General features: G+C 40.1%; 1 protein-coding gene across 1 annotated transcript in view; it reads left to right on the top strand.

Annotated features, from left to right (window-relative positions):
* Positions 1-17,165, top strand: part of Slc26a3 (solute carrier family 26 member 3) — a 34,499-nt gene extending 17,334 nt beyond the window's left edge. The window contains exons 9-21 of the mRNA XM_075948868.1: positions 2,055-2,202; positions 2,305-2,418; positions 2,521-2,598; positions 5,993-6,088; positions 7,412-7,518; positions 8,981-9,050; positions 9,144-9,236; positions 10,536-10,631; positions 11,058-11,291; positions 12,129-12,183; positions 14,283-14,425; positions 14,535-14,600; positions 16,718-17,165. Coding sequence (XP_075804983.1) covers positions 2,055-2,202; positions 2,305-2,418; positions 2,521-2,598; positions 5,993-6,088; positions 7,412-7,518; positions 8,981-9,050; positions 9,144-9,236; positions 10,536-10,631; positions 11,058-11,291; positions 12,129-12,183; positions 14,283-14,425; positions 14,535-14,600; positions 16,718-16,741 — 1,324 coding nt within the window. The 3' untranslated portion in view covers positions 16,742-17,165. The remainder of the gene's footprint in view (positions 1-2,054; positions 2,203-2,304; positions 2,419-2,520; positions 2,599-5,992; positions 6,089-7,411; positions 7,519-8,980; positions 9,051-9,143; positions 9,237-10,535; positions 10,632-11,057; positions 11,292-12,128; positions 12,184-14,282; positions 14,426-14,534; positions 14,601-16,717) is intronic.
* The last annotated feature ends 1,675 nt before the right edge of the window (positions 17,166-18,840 follow it).

Below are 18,840 nucleotides of genomic sequence, written 5' to 3'. Positions count from 1 at the left end.
ATATAGTCACTATATCTACATCTACCTTAACATAGTTGAATTGTTTTGTTTTGTTTTTGTTTTTCAAGATAGGATTTCTTTGTACAGCTCTGGCTGTCCTGAAACTCACTCTGTAGACCAGGTTGGCCTCAAGCTCACAGAGATACACAAGCTGGTTTTAAAGGCATGAGCCACCACAACCAAGCTTAGCTGAGTTCTTTTAAAAGTAGAAATATATGTGGCTTTTAAAGCAACATATATTTATACAAATATACTTACATATATTTGTTGGCATATCTTCATATGTTCCACTTAATTAAAAACTCATTTATTTTTATTTATTTATTTATTTTTAGTTTTAAGAAGTGAGAAATGAGGCTGGAAAAGTTTGTCTCTGGGCTTCTTCCTACTCTGCAATTTTCTAGTGATTGAACTTCACTTAAATGTCTTAGAGACATAAACCCCATCAGAAAATAAACAAATGCAAAAATCAAAGGAGAGCTTGGCAGAAGTAGAATGTTTTCAAAATAAATGATTAAACGAGATCACTGAGTGATAATTCTTATTTAGTAAATATATTAAATATGCATGCACTTATCCTACCAGGTGTGTGGGGCAGGGAAAATGCACCTCATGTTTATTAACCATGAATTCTCCAGGGAGGCAGGGTGACCAAGTCCTCCAGCTCCAGAGCCCCTGAAGTTGACTTCAGATATACCTCCTGTCCTGGGGCAAATTCACTAAAGTGGTACCTCCATGCACTTGGTTATGAAAAGGTGCTAAAAATAGTAAATATTCTGAAAGTATTAAATGGATTTATGCATGTGGTATGTTAAAGCACAACTTCTGCTTCAAGTTAGACATTACTACTGCTGGCTACAAGTACCTGCTGTGTCTCAATACATTCCAAAGGTTTTCTAAATGACCAAGCAAACATTTTAAATTTCTGTTGACTGCAAGTAGACTACTACTGAAGATAATGGCTATTAACTCTTGCTAGTTTACTTCTAACAGATATGCTAGTTTAGAAATTATTTTTGTGGAGTCACATTTTTTTTGCACACACTAAATGTGTGCAAACAACATGACCCAAGGGAAGTGGCTTGAAAGGGTAAAGGAACAACACAGAGGCTGTGTCATCTTCCAGGCATAGTCTGTTTCATGGTATGCAAGTATCTCTGCTATCAGGTTCATTTAAAAAAAAAAAACGAAAAAGCAAAAGTTCCAATCCACCCTTCTAACTTTCATGGAATACTAATGCTTTATCAAGACTACAACCCAGTATTTATTATCAGAGATATAAAAGATGAAACAATAATTCAGACACAGTTGACTGGGTCCAGTTATGTACTTCCAAAAAGTCTCAGGTCTGAAGCAGATGCTGACAGGATCTGAGTGTTTTAGGACCTTGTTGTCTGAGACACGGCGCTTTCATAATACAACTGACAAATATATTGAACTGCCTGAGTATATGAGCATAGGCATAGAAGTATCCCCTGTGAGGCACACTTGTCTCTGAAACACCTGCCACCTTAAACTGAAACTTGCTCTCTCCAGGTGTGGTGAACCCTAGCAGTTCCCCACAGCACAGGACAAAACCTAAGGCCACCTCTCAGGGTTTTCAATGAAAAGCTACTGTTACTAATGGAAAGAAGAGTTTTGCTTTCCTTTCCCAGAACTGTGTTTGCTCAAAGAACCTTCAGTCCTGGATAACTACTGAGGACACTGGGATTAATGCTCTGAAACCCATCATGACAACAGGTGGAATCTAAGACATTTGCCTGAAGGGGAATATGAGTACATGTGATATTTTGATTACACTGGCAAAATCATATCCATCTTACCATTTTTGTCAGACTGGATTTATAACTTTTGTCAATCCAAACACCATTGCTTAATAATAGTAAAAAGGGAAATTCCAAACTTTTTGATGCAACCAAGTTCTTTAGGCCATATTTCAAAATAAAAAAAAAGACACAATTCAGCATAGATTGCTTCATCCATTTATTTGACAATAATCTCTTGAGTTTCTGAATAAGTTGATGGTATATAGTTTCGCTCGTTTTCAATTTCAGATTTCAGCCACCTATTACACCCAGTGTGGAAGTTTTTCAAGACACCATAGGAGACAGTTTTGGAATTGCGATTGTTGGCTTTGCAGTGGCCTTTTCAGTTGCTAGCGTCTATTCTCTCAAATACGATTATCCAATTGATGGCAATCAGGTAAGCTTAGCTGGGTCTAACTCGGTATATAACATTTCACGCACCTAATATTTTTCTGAAAGCGACCATTTTACAAAAAGCTTCTTCCTTTGCCTTCCACAGGAGCTGATCGCCTTGGGAATAAGCAACATATTCACTGGCGCGTTCAGAGGATTTGCAGGGAGCACAGCCCTTTCCAGATCAGGGGTTCAGGAGAGCACAGGAGGCAAAACACAGGTATTCACACCCCTCCTGCAAGGTCAGCATAGTGCAGATGACTAGGAAGCCCAAGCCCGACAGAAAGCAGCAGCTGTCATGAGAACTATTTCATCTTCACAGGTTGCAGGGCTTCTCTCGGCTGTCATTGTCCTTATTGTCATTGTTGCGATTGGATTTCTTCTGCAGCCACTACAAAAGGTAATTCTCTTCTCTCCTTTGACATGTTAAATCTAACTCTCAAATTCTAAAAACACAAACTGTGCTAGGGAAAATGAGTTAATGACAAACTCTTAGCTATACTCCTTAGTCAACACTGTATGGACCAAGATTTCCTTTCTCCTGGCAGCCTTTTATGAATGTCAGGAATGCAGATACCCAAACTGCTTTATCTCCTCTATGCTCTGCGGGTGCATAGAGCAGAACATAATTAATGTTTAAGCAGGGAGGCACTCTGGCGTTGCAGTTTCAACCTAAATTAACTAAAGTGAAGATTTTCTTAAAGGGTGAGGTCATCAATCCCTCTATCTAACGTAGAGAGTGGTGCTACCAGCTCCGCACCTGTTCTTGGGAACACGCCCTGCAGCTCCAAGGAGTTTGGTTTGGCTCCAAAACCAACACTGTCAGCTTGTAGGATGGGAGTAAACAGTCAGACACAGAACTTAACCTCTTGCCCTCAAGCTCCCTGTCTGTAACTGTTTGGGTTTCATTTAATACTTCTAAGTATTTCCAGTGTCCTGGAAACCACAGATTATGGTAAATACAAGTGCATTGCCCTCTGGGGTATTAATAGGATTTAAAGGAGTACACTAGTGGGTAGAAGCCCTGTGACTGTCTTCTAATCTTAGCTCTGCCACTTACTAAATGTGTGATTTGAGGTCAATGCCGTAACCTGTCTGAACCTCAAGTCCTCCAGATGTAAATGGGATGAAGTAGTACCTGCTAGACTGAGTAGTTGTGACAATGAGTGATGTAACACTCATGGAGACTTAGCCCAGGTCACTAAGAAACTAATATTATTATCCAAACATTCCATTATAGTTCTGGCTGCAAAGGAAATAGAGATATGAATCAGCTCCCCAATATCTATTGTTTGCTATCTGGGTCCAAACAATATAACGCACTATTTGCCAAAACCGTGTCTTCCACACACCAAAATCCTTAGTTTCAAAACAAATGTCATGACAGAGGTCAAGACATCACCAGTAAAGAATTTTTTTTAAAAAATGTGTGCCTCAAGCTGGGCGGTGGTGGCGCACGCCTTTAATCCCAGCACTCGGGAGGCAGAGGCAGGCGGATCTCTGTGAGTTCTAGGCCAGCCTGGGCTACAGAGCTAGTTCCAGGACAGGAACCAAAAGCTACGGAGAAACCCTGTCTCGAAAAATCAAAAAAAAAAAGTATGCCTCAATAAAAACAAATTCATACGCTCCTCTCTATAGAGAAGAGGCCCCCATGGGCTTCTTCCACATGTAAATTGTGTGTTCCTCTGGCCACATCACTGTGGAGACACTGAAGGAACAATCACTACTTAAAATTCTCTCTCCCTTTTGAATAACTTGTACTCAAGGACCTTGTCTAGAATGTTAATTAAAGCAACCTCTATAGAGAACCCAGGGGTTGATTCTGTACAAACCTGTCTGGAGCATCTTCAGGCTGCCGGAGTCATGACTCTGCTTCTTTTCCTCCTACAAAGTCAGAACCGCAAGGAGAAATAGCTGCACAGAACCCAAGTGTGCACAAACTCTAAAATTGCCCCCATCTCACCTATGGTTTCTCTGTGTGCTTAGTGTATTCCTTACAAAATATTCTGCTGCATGTATGTTTCACCGTAAGTTATTTCAAATTGTTTTTCCATGGAACAATGCTGGGGGAAATGCCTAATGAAAATTACAGTGTCTCTAGCCAGACATTTGAATATTTTCTAAACTCCTACAAAACAAGGAAGCCTACTGTACAATATAACCCTGTATACCATTCACCATGGAGATGACAACTCGTATCTGTAGTACAATAACAAAACCAGGATACTGACACTAGAAAAATATTATTAGGTAAATTACCAATTTTATTCTATTTTCTCCATTTTTAGATGGTGTTCATTTGTACATACATTTTTTTAGACTTTATCTTTTATGTGTTTTATCAGTTTTGCCTGCATGTGTAACTGTGTACCACATGCATACAATGCCCGTGGAGGCCAGGAGAGGGCATCAGATCCTCCTGGATCTGAAATTACAGATGGTGTTAAGGCTCTCTGTAGGTGTTGGGAATGGAACCCATGTAGGGATAAGTTCTGCCCCTTGGGGGGCGTGTTCGCCTCGGGCTAATGTTTGCCTATAAATTTGGCGAGCATACTCCCAGCCTTGCTTCTGCTTTCCTGGTCTCCGCTGGAACGGTGGTTCTGTAAGTCTATTTCGACATTAAAGCTGTATATATTGTTACAATCTGTCTGCATTCGTTTACGCCGCTACAAACCCAGGTCCTCTGGAAGAGCAGCCAGTGCTTTTAACCACAGAAGCATCTCTCTAGCCCCGCCCCCCTTTAATGTGACTTCTTTTAAATGGTGACTTCTACTCTCACAGTGAATCAAATAAACCGAGATGTTAAAATAAAAAACTTAATTGGGAAGATTAAAAATACCTGGGCCAATTAAACCATCTTCAAGACATGAAAATGAAAGCCCTGTTTGGTTTCCTTTGGTGGCTGTGCTTTCGTGGTGTGAAAATCTTCAGCACACAAATCGCACACTCCACTCAGATTAAATCAGTTGAAGTGTAGGTAGGGAAGTGTCTGGCCATTGAGCTGGACTCAGATGATCCTGGGTATACGTTACTATTTAGCTTTGTTGTTGTTGTTAGCTGGAACAGCTCCCACAAGACTAAGTACAGTATGTGAAACACCAAAAATGATGAGCTATGGTATGTGGCAGGCTGAGTTAACAATCCAAGATCTTCTTAGTGAATCCTCCGCCCAACGGTGTTAGTGCTGGAACTTTTAAAAGGTCATGTTGTGGGTTGTCAGTCCTAGACTGGGAAATATAAATCCATTGGCTCATCCGCTCATTTTATGACTATTAAGCCTCTTCTATACACATATACCACAGTATGCTCTGGGAACAGAGACGCTGTGGTCTGTGTGGTCTCAGAGCCTGCCTCAGGCCTTTGTGAACCATTCTTTGATTGTTAGCTTCCTTTTATAAAACAGCTTGAGTGTTGCCATTACCAAAGGCAACCCCTGTGTCTTTGTGATGGGTTCAACCAGCTTTGTTTGGGAACATGTTATTCAAGGGTTCACATGTAGGCCTTAAGATATACCTCTCTCCATCCAGGATATGGACTGCTGTAACTGCTGATAGCTCATCGATGGCACAGTCAAACAATCTCCTCAGCTCTTGTCACTGGAATGGGGACAACCTCATGTGGGGAAACAAGTCAGAGCCACACCCTGGTCCATTGGGCACTGCACACCAGAGGAGGGTGTGTCCTTTGATATACTTTGAGGCCTGCTAAGACACTTATCTGTAGCCTTCACCTTTGCTTCTGTTTGGTTTATTTGATTAACTTAAAAGTACATCTGTTGTTTATGTCTTCCACAGTCCGTCCTGGCAGCTTTAGCACTTGGAAACTTAAAGGGAATGCTGATGCAGTTTGCCGAGATAGGCAGATTGTGGAAGAAGGATAAATACGATTGTGTAAGTAGCTATAATAGTATTTGAGAAAATGAGAACACACAATGGTAGTTTAATGCTGATGCAAAATGTATATACAGTAAGTGTTGTGAACGTTTGTGTCTAGTTGTCTATTTGCAATAACCTTAGTTTATTTCCTGTCTTGAAACTGTGCACTCTACTGCTCATTACCTGGAATTTTTAACTTAAAATGACAGTGGCATTATATGCTGAGATAATGCCTATAACCTCAGCACTTGGAGACTGGGGCAGGGAGGGCATGAGCCTGAGGCCAGCCCACTTGTAACTCAGTTTTAGGGGATTAGGCTCTCTGGGTCTATGGGCAATCAGACAGACAAGCACACATGTGTTCATATGCACACAACCAAAAAACTAAACATAAATAAATAAATAAATGGTTCTTGAAGCATAGCGTGCTTCCTAAAACACTAGTACAGGGCTTTCCCCGATGTGTCATCACAGTCCTTATAGCTTATGTCGAACACCACAGAAGTGCTCTCAATTTTACAGCACATGTTGCTTCTGTTCTTTTTTAAAATGATCTGTTAGTTTCCAGAGAACCAGAGGAGGGTGTAAATTCTGAACATTCCCTCTGGAACACCCATTCTTTTAGGGAAGTTTGTACTTGCTCTCAACTTGCCTGAAATGCAGACTTTATAATTTAATCAGGGTCAAAGTCTGAGTCTAAGAATTCTTGTTGACATATCCTATGGTACTACAAGAACATAAAGTAATAAGCTGCATTCAGTTAGCTTGTGTTCCTGATAGATCACTGTGTGTTACTTTTACCCACTTTTAGCATGCTTGAGTTTTTGTAAAGATAATAGCTGTTAATTAAATCAATAGGACAAGCCTGAGATTAGTACAAGCTGTACCAGTCGATCTGCTGGGCTTTGCTTGTTTTTTTGTTTTGTTTTGTGTTTTCAGTGCTGGGGATCAAACCAAGGGCCTACCACATGCCAGGCTGGTGCTCTACCATTGCTTTATTCCAACCCTAATTTGCTAAGTTATAAAGGTGAACTATTCTGGAATTTTTGGTATGGCAACTCAATCCCCTTTCTTCAACCTGTGCTTGGACGGAATAGAAATAAGCACAGTCTGTAGAGATTTTGTTTATTTGCTTGAGTTTCTGTGGTCCGGCTCTGAGCCAGCAGAAATAAAATGACCTTTTGAGACATGTCTTTCTAGGCACTTTGTTCTCTGGACCCAGATAACAACTTCCAAGCAGTGCCTTTGGCCCTAGACACTTGTGTTTTCTCTAGCTCTAGACCTACAACATTGTACTTCCTTACACTCCAGTGCGCCTGTTGCCTTCTCTTCTTACAGCTGATTTGGATCATGACCTTCATCTTCGCCATTGTCCTGGGACTTGGGTTAGGCCTGGCAGCTAGTGTGGCCTTCCAGCTCCTGACTATTGTGTTCAGGACCCAATTGTAAGTTTTCCCTGAGCTCTGCACAAACTCACAAGCTTTGACCTGCTGTATTAGAAGAGCAAAAACAATTATCAGTGGCTACAAGAAAAGTAATGTGTTTGATAGGCATGCATATCTATAAGATTGACCATGAGGCAGAGGGATGGCTCAGTGGTTAAGAATACTTATTGCTCTAGCCATGGACCTGGGTTCGATTCCCAGCACCCACAACAACTTTAGTTCCAGGGGAACCAATGGCACCGTCTGCCTCCTTGAACAGCAGGCATACAAGTAGTACATATGCATTCATATAAGTGAAACATTCATACACATACATTTAAATAAGTAAATCTAAAAAAAAAATTATTGTTAGCTGGGTGGTGGTGGCACACACCTTAAACCCCAGTACTTGGGAGGCAGAGGCAGGTGGATCTCCATGAGTTTGAGGCCAGCCTGGTCTACAAGAGCTAGTTCCAGGACAGCTAGGACTGTTACACAGAGAAACCTTGTCTCGAAAAAAAAAAGTTATTGTTAAAAGACTGGCCAATATAACCTCCCCCAAGCCACCCCACTGAAAGTCTTGAAGAACAGTAGAATGGTCCAGAACTGAAGGAGGATACCTGCTGCTGGCCTGCTTTCTGCTTTGATACAGGTTCAAAGAACTAGCAAACACCCCTGAGTCTATGTTGCTCACCTGTGAACAGGATGGGATTCTGTCCTAAACAGGTTTAGTGTTGCTGCCTTAGACTTGCTAAGCACAAAAATGAGAAGGCTAGAAGCCTGAGTTCTAAGGTAGTTGGGGGAGGGGTCTCCCTCTTCCTTTTCAGCTGAGACTGAGAACTTCTAAAAGACCCCAAGTACCAAAATTCTACAAAAAATTGTAATTCTTCTTTCTTAAAGCCATCCAGTTAAAGTGTTTTTGTGATTTTTAAGTCTTTGTCAGGTAATATCACCACCATGTGGTCACTCAGCCTAGCTGGAATACATGGTGTAATTGCAAGAAAAATGGGAATTGGGGGTTCTAAAACAGAAGTTGCTACTATAGTTAGAGTTATTTCTTGAGCAGTGGAACACACCAGCATGGAAATTCATCCTGTTGGTCTTTCCCTCTTTCATACCTTGTATTCTTATCGAATTGGATTCCATATTGTAGTTCCATAAAATACAGAGACAAACTGAATGTTCACATGGGCAAGTCATTTTTTTGTACAGGTCATCCTTATTTGTACAATTGAGTAGGACCCTACCTGCCATGGTCTTATGGGGTTGCTTATAGATTGTGCTGTAGTAGAGAAGAGTCACTGTTTACAAAGCCCTGGGACAAGAAGATAAGGTGTTTGAGTCCCTGGGTCCCTAATGAAATGAAGATTCTTCTACCTTTCAACTTTGAAAAGGAAGCCTGTATTAAAAAGCTAGAAACACATCAGTGTTGGGCTTAAGATATGAAAGAATGATTTACTGGGTGGTATTTTTTTTCTTACAGTCCAAAATGCAGCACACTGGCTAATGTTGGAAGGAGCAACATCTACAAGAACAGGAAAACTTATGCTGATGTAAGAAACCACATAGTTGTCTTTGATGTTTTAAAATATTGTCAAATGAAGGCAGTAGGACTCACCTAACCATCTTATTCCTCTGTCTTGTAGGTGTATGAGCCAGAAGGAGTGAAAATTTTCAGATGTCCATCTCCAATCTACTTTGCAAACATTCGTTTCTTTAAGCAGAAACTTATTGATGCTGTAAGGTTCAAAAAAAAAGTCTGACTATCTGGGAGTGAAATGTGTTTCTTCCTTAACAAGGTCATTGACTTCTTGTATGTTGATGCTGAGCTGTGTCAATGTTTAGTCTGCATGCCTCAGAGTAGGTGAAACTATTTTAAAGGGATCTATTCATATGTTGGGAAGTAAGTTTCTTCCTATGAGTCTCAAGATAGAATTCTAGTTTTTAAATTTGCTTTGAAGTAAAAATATTTACTCATGGCACTAGGTAGCTGGTTTTTAATACACTGTCTTGGGATAGCAAGCCAGAAACGACAGGGAAACATTTAACATTTGACTGCATCACCAAGGAGATTCAGGATAGTGGTTGTACATGGATAACCGACAGTCAGCATTTAGCATTCAGGTAAGGAAGCCAAGGGTCAACCTTTTAAAGTTAAGAGACAAAAGCTCCCCTTTAATCCCAGCACTCAGGAAACAAAGGCTGGCAGATCTCAATGAGTTCAAAGCCAGCCTGGTCAATTAGTCAACAGAATGAGTTCCAGTATAGACAGAGCCACATAGTGAGACTCAAAAGACTGAACAAAAACCACATTTATTTATTCTTCAAACACACCTTTAACCTACTTTGTGCCCAATTATAATGATTAATTTAAGTAGCCCCAAATTGAATATCAAAACTATAAAATTGTACTGGAATACACCTTTAAAAAATTTAATCACACTCCAGGCAGTGGTGGAGCACGCCTTTAATCCCAGAACTCAGGAGGCAGAGGCAGGCAGAACTCTATGAATTCAAGGCCAGTCTGGTCAACAGAGCAAGTTCCAGGACAGCCAGGGCCATTACACAAAGAAACTCTGTCTCTAAAAAACTATATATATATATATATATATATATATATATATATATATATATAGTAATCATAAAAGCTTTAATAGAAGTCTTTTTGAGTGCCACCTACACCTGACAAAAAGAAAATTAGGAAAATTAAGTGCCCTAGGAGTTTGGTTGTCCCCCAAAACACACACACACACACAAATCATATTCAAATAAAGTTTAAAACTTTTACTGATCATTTGTGGGTAAATTATGAACATTTATGAAATTTGGTAATTGCATGCAGACTAAGCAAACCATATTCCTGATTCAGTATTGTTGCTGGTATTGTTTCTAAAATGTTATATCAATTTTATCTCAATAATTCCTGTGTCCCGAACCTCCAGTACCTTCCAGCTAACCCTTATTATCATTAAGTAGCAAGATGTTCGGAAAGTAGCAGGATGCTCAATTCCCCTGTAACACAGTAACTGGATTTTCAGGTTGGCTTTAGCCCACTTCGAGTTCTACGCAAACGCAATAAAGCTTTGAAGAAAATCCGAAAACTGCAGAAACGAGGCCTGATACAAGTGACACCTGTAAGTTATGACCACATTTCCATGTATTTGGGACAAAAACTTTTAGTAAAGCACAATTCAAAGTCTTGGTTCCGCTTTAAATGAAATTCTAGATAAACACATTCCATGTGTTGATCAGTGTAGGAGTTGGTCTTCTCCTTCCTTTCACCATGTAAGCCCCAGGGATTGAATTTGGGTCCAAAGGCCTCATGGCCAGCTCACTTACCTCTGAGCCAGTCTTAATGCCCTTTTTTTGAATGGCGTCTTTGAGAACTTCCTTAAAAGAATTTTCGTTTTTCCTGGGAAAAGTATCCAAAGCAAAAAGTACGAAGCAACAAATCCTGTTGCTGACCCAACTTGAATCCAAGTCCCAGGTACTCCTGCTTCTCCATGACATCTACAGCTTTTCAGTCAGAACCGTTACATGTTACAACCCCTCTCCTGCAGAAAGGGTTCATATGCACCTCCGATGGCTTTAAAGACTCTGATGAAGAATTGGACAACAACCAGATAGAAGAGCTGGATCAGCCAATCAACACCACAGACCTGCCCTTCGAGATAGACTGGAATGCCGATCTCCCTCTCAACATCACCGTCCCTAAAATCAGCCTCCATAGCCTCATCCTCGATTTTTCAGCAGTGTCCTTCCTTGACATCTCCTCAATGAGGGGTCTCAAAACGGTAATTTGTGTTTTCTTGATGGAATCAATGAAACATTTACTAATGATTAAAGTTGTATGTATGAAAGAAAACACACACATACATCACACACACAAAATGCACACCATACATGCATGTATAGCACACATACACACACACCACAGGTATGCACACATATAAGCATGTACATATATATATCACAGACACCACACACACACACCACATGCACACACACACACACACACACACACACACACACACACACTGGCATTTGTTCTTTGCTCCTTGGCACTAGACACATCCAGCTGCTATCTAGGGCATGGGAACAATGAATGACACATGGACCATTTTGTGTGTTGTTTTTATATGAGTAGAAAGTTCTAGCCTGTCCAAGTGGGGCATGCCTTTAGTCTAAGCACTCAAGAGGTAGAGGAAGGTGGATCTCTGTGAGTTTGAGGCCAGCCTGGTCTACAGACTGAGTTCCAGGACAGCCAGAGCTACACAGAGAAACCCTGTCTTGAAAAGCCAATGAAAAAGAAGAAAATTGGAAAGTTCTAGTTGTTTCCATAGAACATACTCTGTTGAAATTGAATCAGAGATGATCTTGGGAGTTTGAGAGAGAACATTTTCTTATCCTTTTCTGAAGAATGTTTAACTTATTACTGAGAATGATTTTTCCCTTTGGGGTTTTGTTTATTTTTTATCATGCAGCCTTGTTTTTAACTTTAGTGTGTCCTTATTGTCTATTTCCAAACTATAAATAGGTTTTGAAATTAATCACTCATAAGCTACTGTAATAGTTTGTTTCTAACAAGTGAAAACTTTTCCCCAAAACAGTTATATCTTCTGTTTTAACAGATTTTGCAAGAATTTATTAGGATCAAGGTAGATGTATACATTGTGGGAACAGACGGTAAGTCTATTTATTTATTATTTGAAGACAATATCTTGCTATGTAGTTCAGGTTGGCCTCAGCCTCCCAAGTGCCTGGTAAAAGACATAGCAATGTTTTCTTTTCTGTCAGTGCTGGAAATGGAACTAGGGCCTCATACAACAGCCCCAGCCCAGATTCTTTTGATTGTATTTAATGATCAGTCACCTAAGGCTCACAGTCAATGTAGGCAGGCCATCTAAAGAACAGGTATGACATGTGATCCACAAAGAAGGAAACTGGAGCCGGGCGGTGGTGGCGCATGCCTTTAATCCCAGCACTCGGTAGGCAGAGGCAGGGGGATCTCTGTGAGTTCTCCAAAGCTACACAGAAACCCTGTCTCAGAAAAAAAAAAAGAAGAAGAAGTAAACTTAATTTCCAGTTAAGTCAATAAAAATCCCCATAGAAACCACAGGCTTATGTTTTGCTGTCAATGTGTAATTAAATGAATTTTATGATTTGGGTCCTCATTTCATGGGTGTAGCAAATGAGCGAGTGTGTGAACTACTTTTCACTCTGAACTTGCTGGAAACATTGCTGTCTCCTCTCTCCCTTGCATTCTTCAGCCAAAACAACCTGGCTTTGGCTTCCCTTTGCTGGTAAGACCATTCTTGCCAAAGGTATCCAAGGTTGATATTCAATTTACCAAGGCTAAAGCATGTTCTAAAGCCTACTTGAGTATGTGACCTTAAAACTCTTCCTACTTGACTTCTGAGCCCATTCTTTTAATGTCTCTCTCCTTTCTCATAACAATACAGTTTCCTCTTACAGCGACTCTCTGAGGCCTAGTATGTCTTTCCCCATGCTTCTACCACTGTGATTTTATGAACTATTGCTAACTAATCTCCTCCATATTCACGTCAAAAGTATCCATGTGTTAAGGAATCCCCACACTGTATCTCCAGCCCAAATCATAGCCGAGACCAATATATAGACTGTCTGGATGTCTCAGCCACCTGATATACATGTTCGGTATATATGATCTCTCCCTGCCCTTTCCAATCTCCATCGTAGCATTATTGAATCATTGCAATCTCAGTAACCTGTTAATTTACTGGAGGACTTTATTCCCATTGGCCTCTGCTGCCTGGTGATGCTGACATCACCTTCCTTCCTCTTTTCCCTTGCTCTTTCAGGAACCCTGTCTGTTAAAAGCTTTCTATGAACTTCCACACCATCACCCATCCTTTTTCTTTCTCTTTCTCCACCTCTGTCTAAATCCTAAGCACTGTAACACGCTGTAGCTCCGCACAGTTTACCGTGGTGCTCGCCAAGAGGAAATAGCCTTCTCCTGCTACCAGAAATTCTATAGTCCATATTCTATATTGTTGTTAACTTACCAGAACAATGTGAGGACCTACTGTGTGCTGATTGCTGTATTTAAAACTAAGAAAATTTCAAAACGGGGGAAACTAGACTGTTCCTTGCCCCCACTGTCTTACCTTTCCTGTCAGTTGTACAGTTATGTATAAATATTCTTTGTGAGATTCAAGTCCAATTTACCTTTTTATTGCTTATCAGGAACTTTCAACATAATAGATATAAGGTCATATTTGCTTGAGTGATCTGTGCAAACAAATGTTGGCTAGTGCCTATCAGTGTGGGATTTCTCAAAGAAAATAGGGAAAGTAATGTGAGAAGCTAAGGAAGATATTTTTAGAAAACCCAGCAGCTTGAGAAAACGGGCTACAGTTAAGTCACTGGTAGATAATCGATCTGACGGGCAAAACCTCAGCACAACACACAAGCCTTTTTCTTTTTTTTTTCTAATTAGAACGCAGGTTTTTGGTAACAGCCACACTTGTTGCAAACACTAAGTAAGGAAACTAACTCAGTAAGCCCCTGCATAATTAAAAGTGCAACCATTTCTTCTGGGAGCCACTTGAGGTTTCTTGCTGAACCCTTTCCTCATCCCTTCCACATGAGGGCATTAAATGTGTGAAAGATACACAAGTTACATGGCTATGTAACTTGTCAGCCTGGGTCAATGAAATATACACTTTCAAATGGACTTTTAAATTGGCAGTTTCATGAGGAAACATGTCTCTTTTTTAAGTAATACAGTGTCTTTTTTTCTTCAGATGATTTCATTGACAAACTTGTTCGGTGTGCATTTTTTGATGATGAAGTCACAGATTCAATATTTTTCTTAACAATCCATGACGCTGTTTTGCATATTTTGATGAAGAAGGACTACAGCACTTCAAAGTTTAATCCCAGCCAGGTACAGGTGCTTTGATGACATTCACAGTTGTAGATAATCACCAATACTCAAGTGTGTCCTCTAAATACAAACATTGATCCCTGATCCCTATTTTCACTCTTTTTCTTAGGAGAAAGAAATAAAATATGACTTTACCGTAAATACAAATGGAGGATTACGTAATCGAGAATGTCAGGTATGGTTCTTCAACAGCTTTATCTTCATCCAAACTTCAGAGCAAATATATACACACACATATATACATGTGTATGTATACATGTTTATATGGGCTTGTGAATAGTTCATCACGTAAGGTGCTTGTTGCCAAACCTGACAACCCAAATCTCCTCGTGATGGAAGGAAAGAACCAACTTTCCCTGGCCAGACCTTGCATGCACACGTTTTGCATGCACACGCATGCACACACATACAGTTTTAAGTTTTAAGTATTTCTCCCACCATCTGTGGAAAATCTAATACCTACTTAACCCTCTGTATATCAACCTTGGAAACTGAAGCAATGCTGCCTAATTTCATGGGGAAGTTTGATGAAATACAAACTCAGATGAGAAGAAAGGAAGGAAGGAAAGAAAGAAGAGAGAGAGAAAAAGAAAAGAGAGGGAAAGAACGAGTTGCTGTCGCTTTGAGCACATCTCTTTCAGGTTTCAAAGTTGAAATAGAATTCTCAAACCGGGTCTTATTCTGTCCTTCTGGTCCCATAAGGCAGGAGAGCCACTGCTCTGTCTGTCCATCAAAGCTGGGAAATAGTAGAGCACCCTCAGACATACAGGTACATGGAAGTCCCTAGAACAATGGTTAGCTCAGCATAAAAGCTAAGTTCCTTTCCTTTCTTACTAGAATGAGTTGCCAATTATTTAACTGGATAGCTCCAATTATTCTAGAACATTCATTTCTAATAAATTCAGTCTGTTAAGGCAATATCTATAGTATAGGCAAAGTGATTTCTATGGTAGGCCCAGGACATGGTAGGTTACTATATTATTTTAAATCCTTAGGGCAGCATACAAAGGAGAGTGTTGGTAAACTGACTCAGAGAACTTGCTACATTGTGTATGGTCACACACTGAATGCAGCAGCAGCAACGGAACTTGACCTAAGAACTGATGCTGGCAAGTCCTGAGTCCTGCGCCACCACAGCAGACCACTCCTACACATCAGTTAGAGGCTGACCGAGGTCTCTGAAGAAGAATCTAATGACTGTCATCAAGTACAGGAGGGAGCTGGTGCTATTTCCTAAGAACAGCAAGCAGGAATGCAGATTAGACACAAATCAGGGTATAGGATCAGATAACCCCGGACCAACGAGTGATAGCAAATAGCAAAGGTGAAGAGGAAGGGCGTTAGAGAGACCTGAGAGCAGAACAGAGCAGGCCACACCCAGGTTAGCTTCAGAACTGTCATCAAGCACTAAGGGATAAAGTCTAAGAATAGTACTTAAATCAGAACAGAGTCAGCACATGATACGTACCTTGGCTTCCCATATTGAAAAATAAAATAAAATTTAACACCAGCTCCTGGATTTGCTTAGAGGAAAATAAAACAACAGCTGTGGATAGGCCACCAGCTGTGGGGTAAAAGCAGAATGTGAAGGCAGAGAGACAAAAGGCACTCGCTGTCAAGCCTGATGACCTAAGTTCGATTCGTAGAACCCACATGGTGGGAGAACCAACTCTGTCAACTTGTCCTCTGACCCCCACATATACACGATGGCATGCCTCTCTCCTCATCAATTAAATAAGTGAATGAATAAATAAATGAAAAAAAAAACTTTAAAGCAAGATGACTGACTGGTATCCAAGTCTTCTTGGAGCTTGGGTGACCCAAAACAAATATAAGGACATACACTGTTGCAACATATTGTATTGTTATTTTGCTTAAGCTGCATATAGGTCTTTGAAACAGACGCAAATTAAGCATGTCAATCAATGCAATGGATCCATGCTAACCAAGCAGCAACAGAAGGTCATTGAAGATTTTTTTTTTATGCTGATGACTCAGTAAGAACACTGGCAGCTCTTCCAGGACGGGTTCAATTTCCAACAGTGACATGGAAGCCCATAGTCATCTGTATCCCAAGTCCAAGAGGACTCAATGTTCTCCTCTGGCTTCTGCAGGCATCAGGCATGCATATGATTTATACACATACATTCAGGCAAAACACCCAATACATAAAATAAATTATTTTAAAAGATAAAAAAAATATTGGCAACTGTTAGGTTCTAGATCCAAAGTAAGAATTGCTGAAAAGGGAATTTAACAAATATTTAAAACAAAAACTATGCTTTCTTCCAGGTACCAGTTGAAACGAGATTCTAATCAAGATACAACTCAGAAGGATTCTCATCTGTCATATTAACAACTTTATACCTAGAAAGTTATTGCTAAGTTCATACATTGTATGAAGGATATTTTTATTTGACAGAATTATGTTTCAAACTTTGGAACGAGATTGTTCTAGCATGGTATATTTTTCACATATCTAGTAAGAAATTTTGTATATATTCCTAATTTTCTGCCTTGTAGATTTAACAAAGGTAGAGAAATATTTTGTTTATATGTATATGTTTATATGTATTAACAGATTCCTATCCCAGTCATTATCCTCATGCACAATGTTTTATGGTGTGTTTACACCACTGCTTTGACTCTAATTTATACAGGTCATACTAATATATCTCTATTTTAAACAATTAAACTGTACAGGTGTGTGCTATTTTACTAAATTTGTTGGCCTTCTGAAGCATGTTTGCTGTGGGTCCCTTCTTGAGTGCTGTACTGCTACGAGAACCTTTCAACAGAACTTGGTAAAAGGACTTTTTTTGACCAGATTTTTATTATCACCCCAGTTTTTAAGGCTCCTAACCTATCTAGATACAGACACACTCATTCTCATACTATATAAGAAAGTATTATGTAAATGTCTTTCAAGGCAATTCCTTACTTCCCTTCCTGGTATGAAAACCATAGAAGATAATGGGGGCTATAAAATGACAAAGCAAGAAGGTAAAGAGAGGTGAGCAGAGTCATTGCTTCCTGGCCTCACTGGGAAAGAAGCCAATAGGAAAAGTTTTGTTTGTAACTCAAGGGCAGGGGAGGAGTTGTTGAGCTTTTTGCTGGTGAGATTCAGTGCCCTTGTGGCCTTGTTCTTGTGGCAAATGTGCACTTACTCACATGACACTTGGAAATTAAACAGCAGCAGCAGCAGCAGCACACAACTCAGTGCCCCCAACCAAACACCAAACTACCCTATGAAAGGGAAAGCTGATCCCATTGTTTTAAACACCTATTGTCAAATTCAAGCTCATCCTTACCTGAGACCACCCAGAAAGGCTCGTCTATTAGACTTAAAGTACAGAAAAGCAGCATAAAGTTATTTAAATAGTGACCTTAGCTAAAAACAAGAGAAATGGCACTTTCAGTGTTCTTTCAGCTTTCTGAATCATGACTATCTAACTGGACTTTGTGCAGTTCTAGGATGAACACACACACACACACACAAAACAAACAGAAAAAAAAACACCTCTGAGCTGATTTAAATGGAGATGGGCAAAAGATTCAAATTCATATTGTAGTTGTATTATCCCAGGCAATGACACTCCCGGCAGTCCTGGGGTCCTTGGTGCCCTTATCACAACACAGTTAACCTCAACGTCTTAACAGGCTCAATGAACTCATTCTCAATTGTTTTTCTCTTCAGAGTGGTTTGGAGGAATGGAAATTTGTGGTCCTCTACCTCATCTTGTCTGCTTCATAGCCAATACTGAAACTAGTACAGAAATCCAACCCCTGGTCAGAGAGCATGAAGTATTGTGCTGGCAGAGATGAAAATCAAACTTCAAGAAAGCAGCGCAACATTGAAAAGGAAATTAAGAGCTAGCGACAGATGCACTACTCAAATTAGGAAATTAACTGAAGCTAATACCTGCCAAAATTATCTTAAGATTTAGCTTTGATAAATGTTGTTGCCTGACAGTTGTACATCACTTACAAATGCCTGACTCGCTACAATGCATGAACAGAAAAGGGGAGAATTCTTTTTTTGTAGCATCTCCATGAATTTCATCATGTTGAAACTGCCCTGAAGATTCCATTTTTCATCTTTTCTCCTCTGTGAATGATGCCTCTATTCAAGCTCGAAAGGGGGAAAAAATCTGTCAGGAAATCCTGATTAGAACCCACATAAAATAATTAATTCTCAAAATAGCCCTTACATAGTGAAGATTCTTGGTGTCAGATGAGTTCATGGCCTCACACACGCTGCTGCTGTTATTGTTAGGGTTTGTTTACTTCCCGGTTTTTGAGATGAGGATACATGAATTCTAGGCTAGTCTGGAACTGTGTGGCCAGGGGTAACCTCCATCTCCTGATTCTCTTAAATCTCCCAAGACTGGGACTAAAGGAGCACACTTCCTTTC

The sequence above is a fragment of the Microtus pennsylvanicus genome, chromosome 14 (genome assembly GCF_037038515.1).
Source record: "Microtus pennsylvanicus isolate mMicPen1 chromosome 14, mMicPen1.hap1, whole genome shotgun sequence".
Classification (NCBI taxonomy): domain Eukaryota; kingdom Metazoa; phylum Chordata; class Mammalia; order Rodentia; family Cricetidae; genus Microtus; species Microtus pennsylvanicus.
The sequence above is the reverse complement of the archived record's forward strand: the minus strand, read 5'-3'. Positions and strand labels throughout refer to the sequence as shown.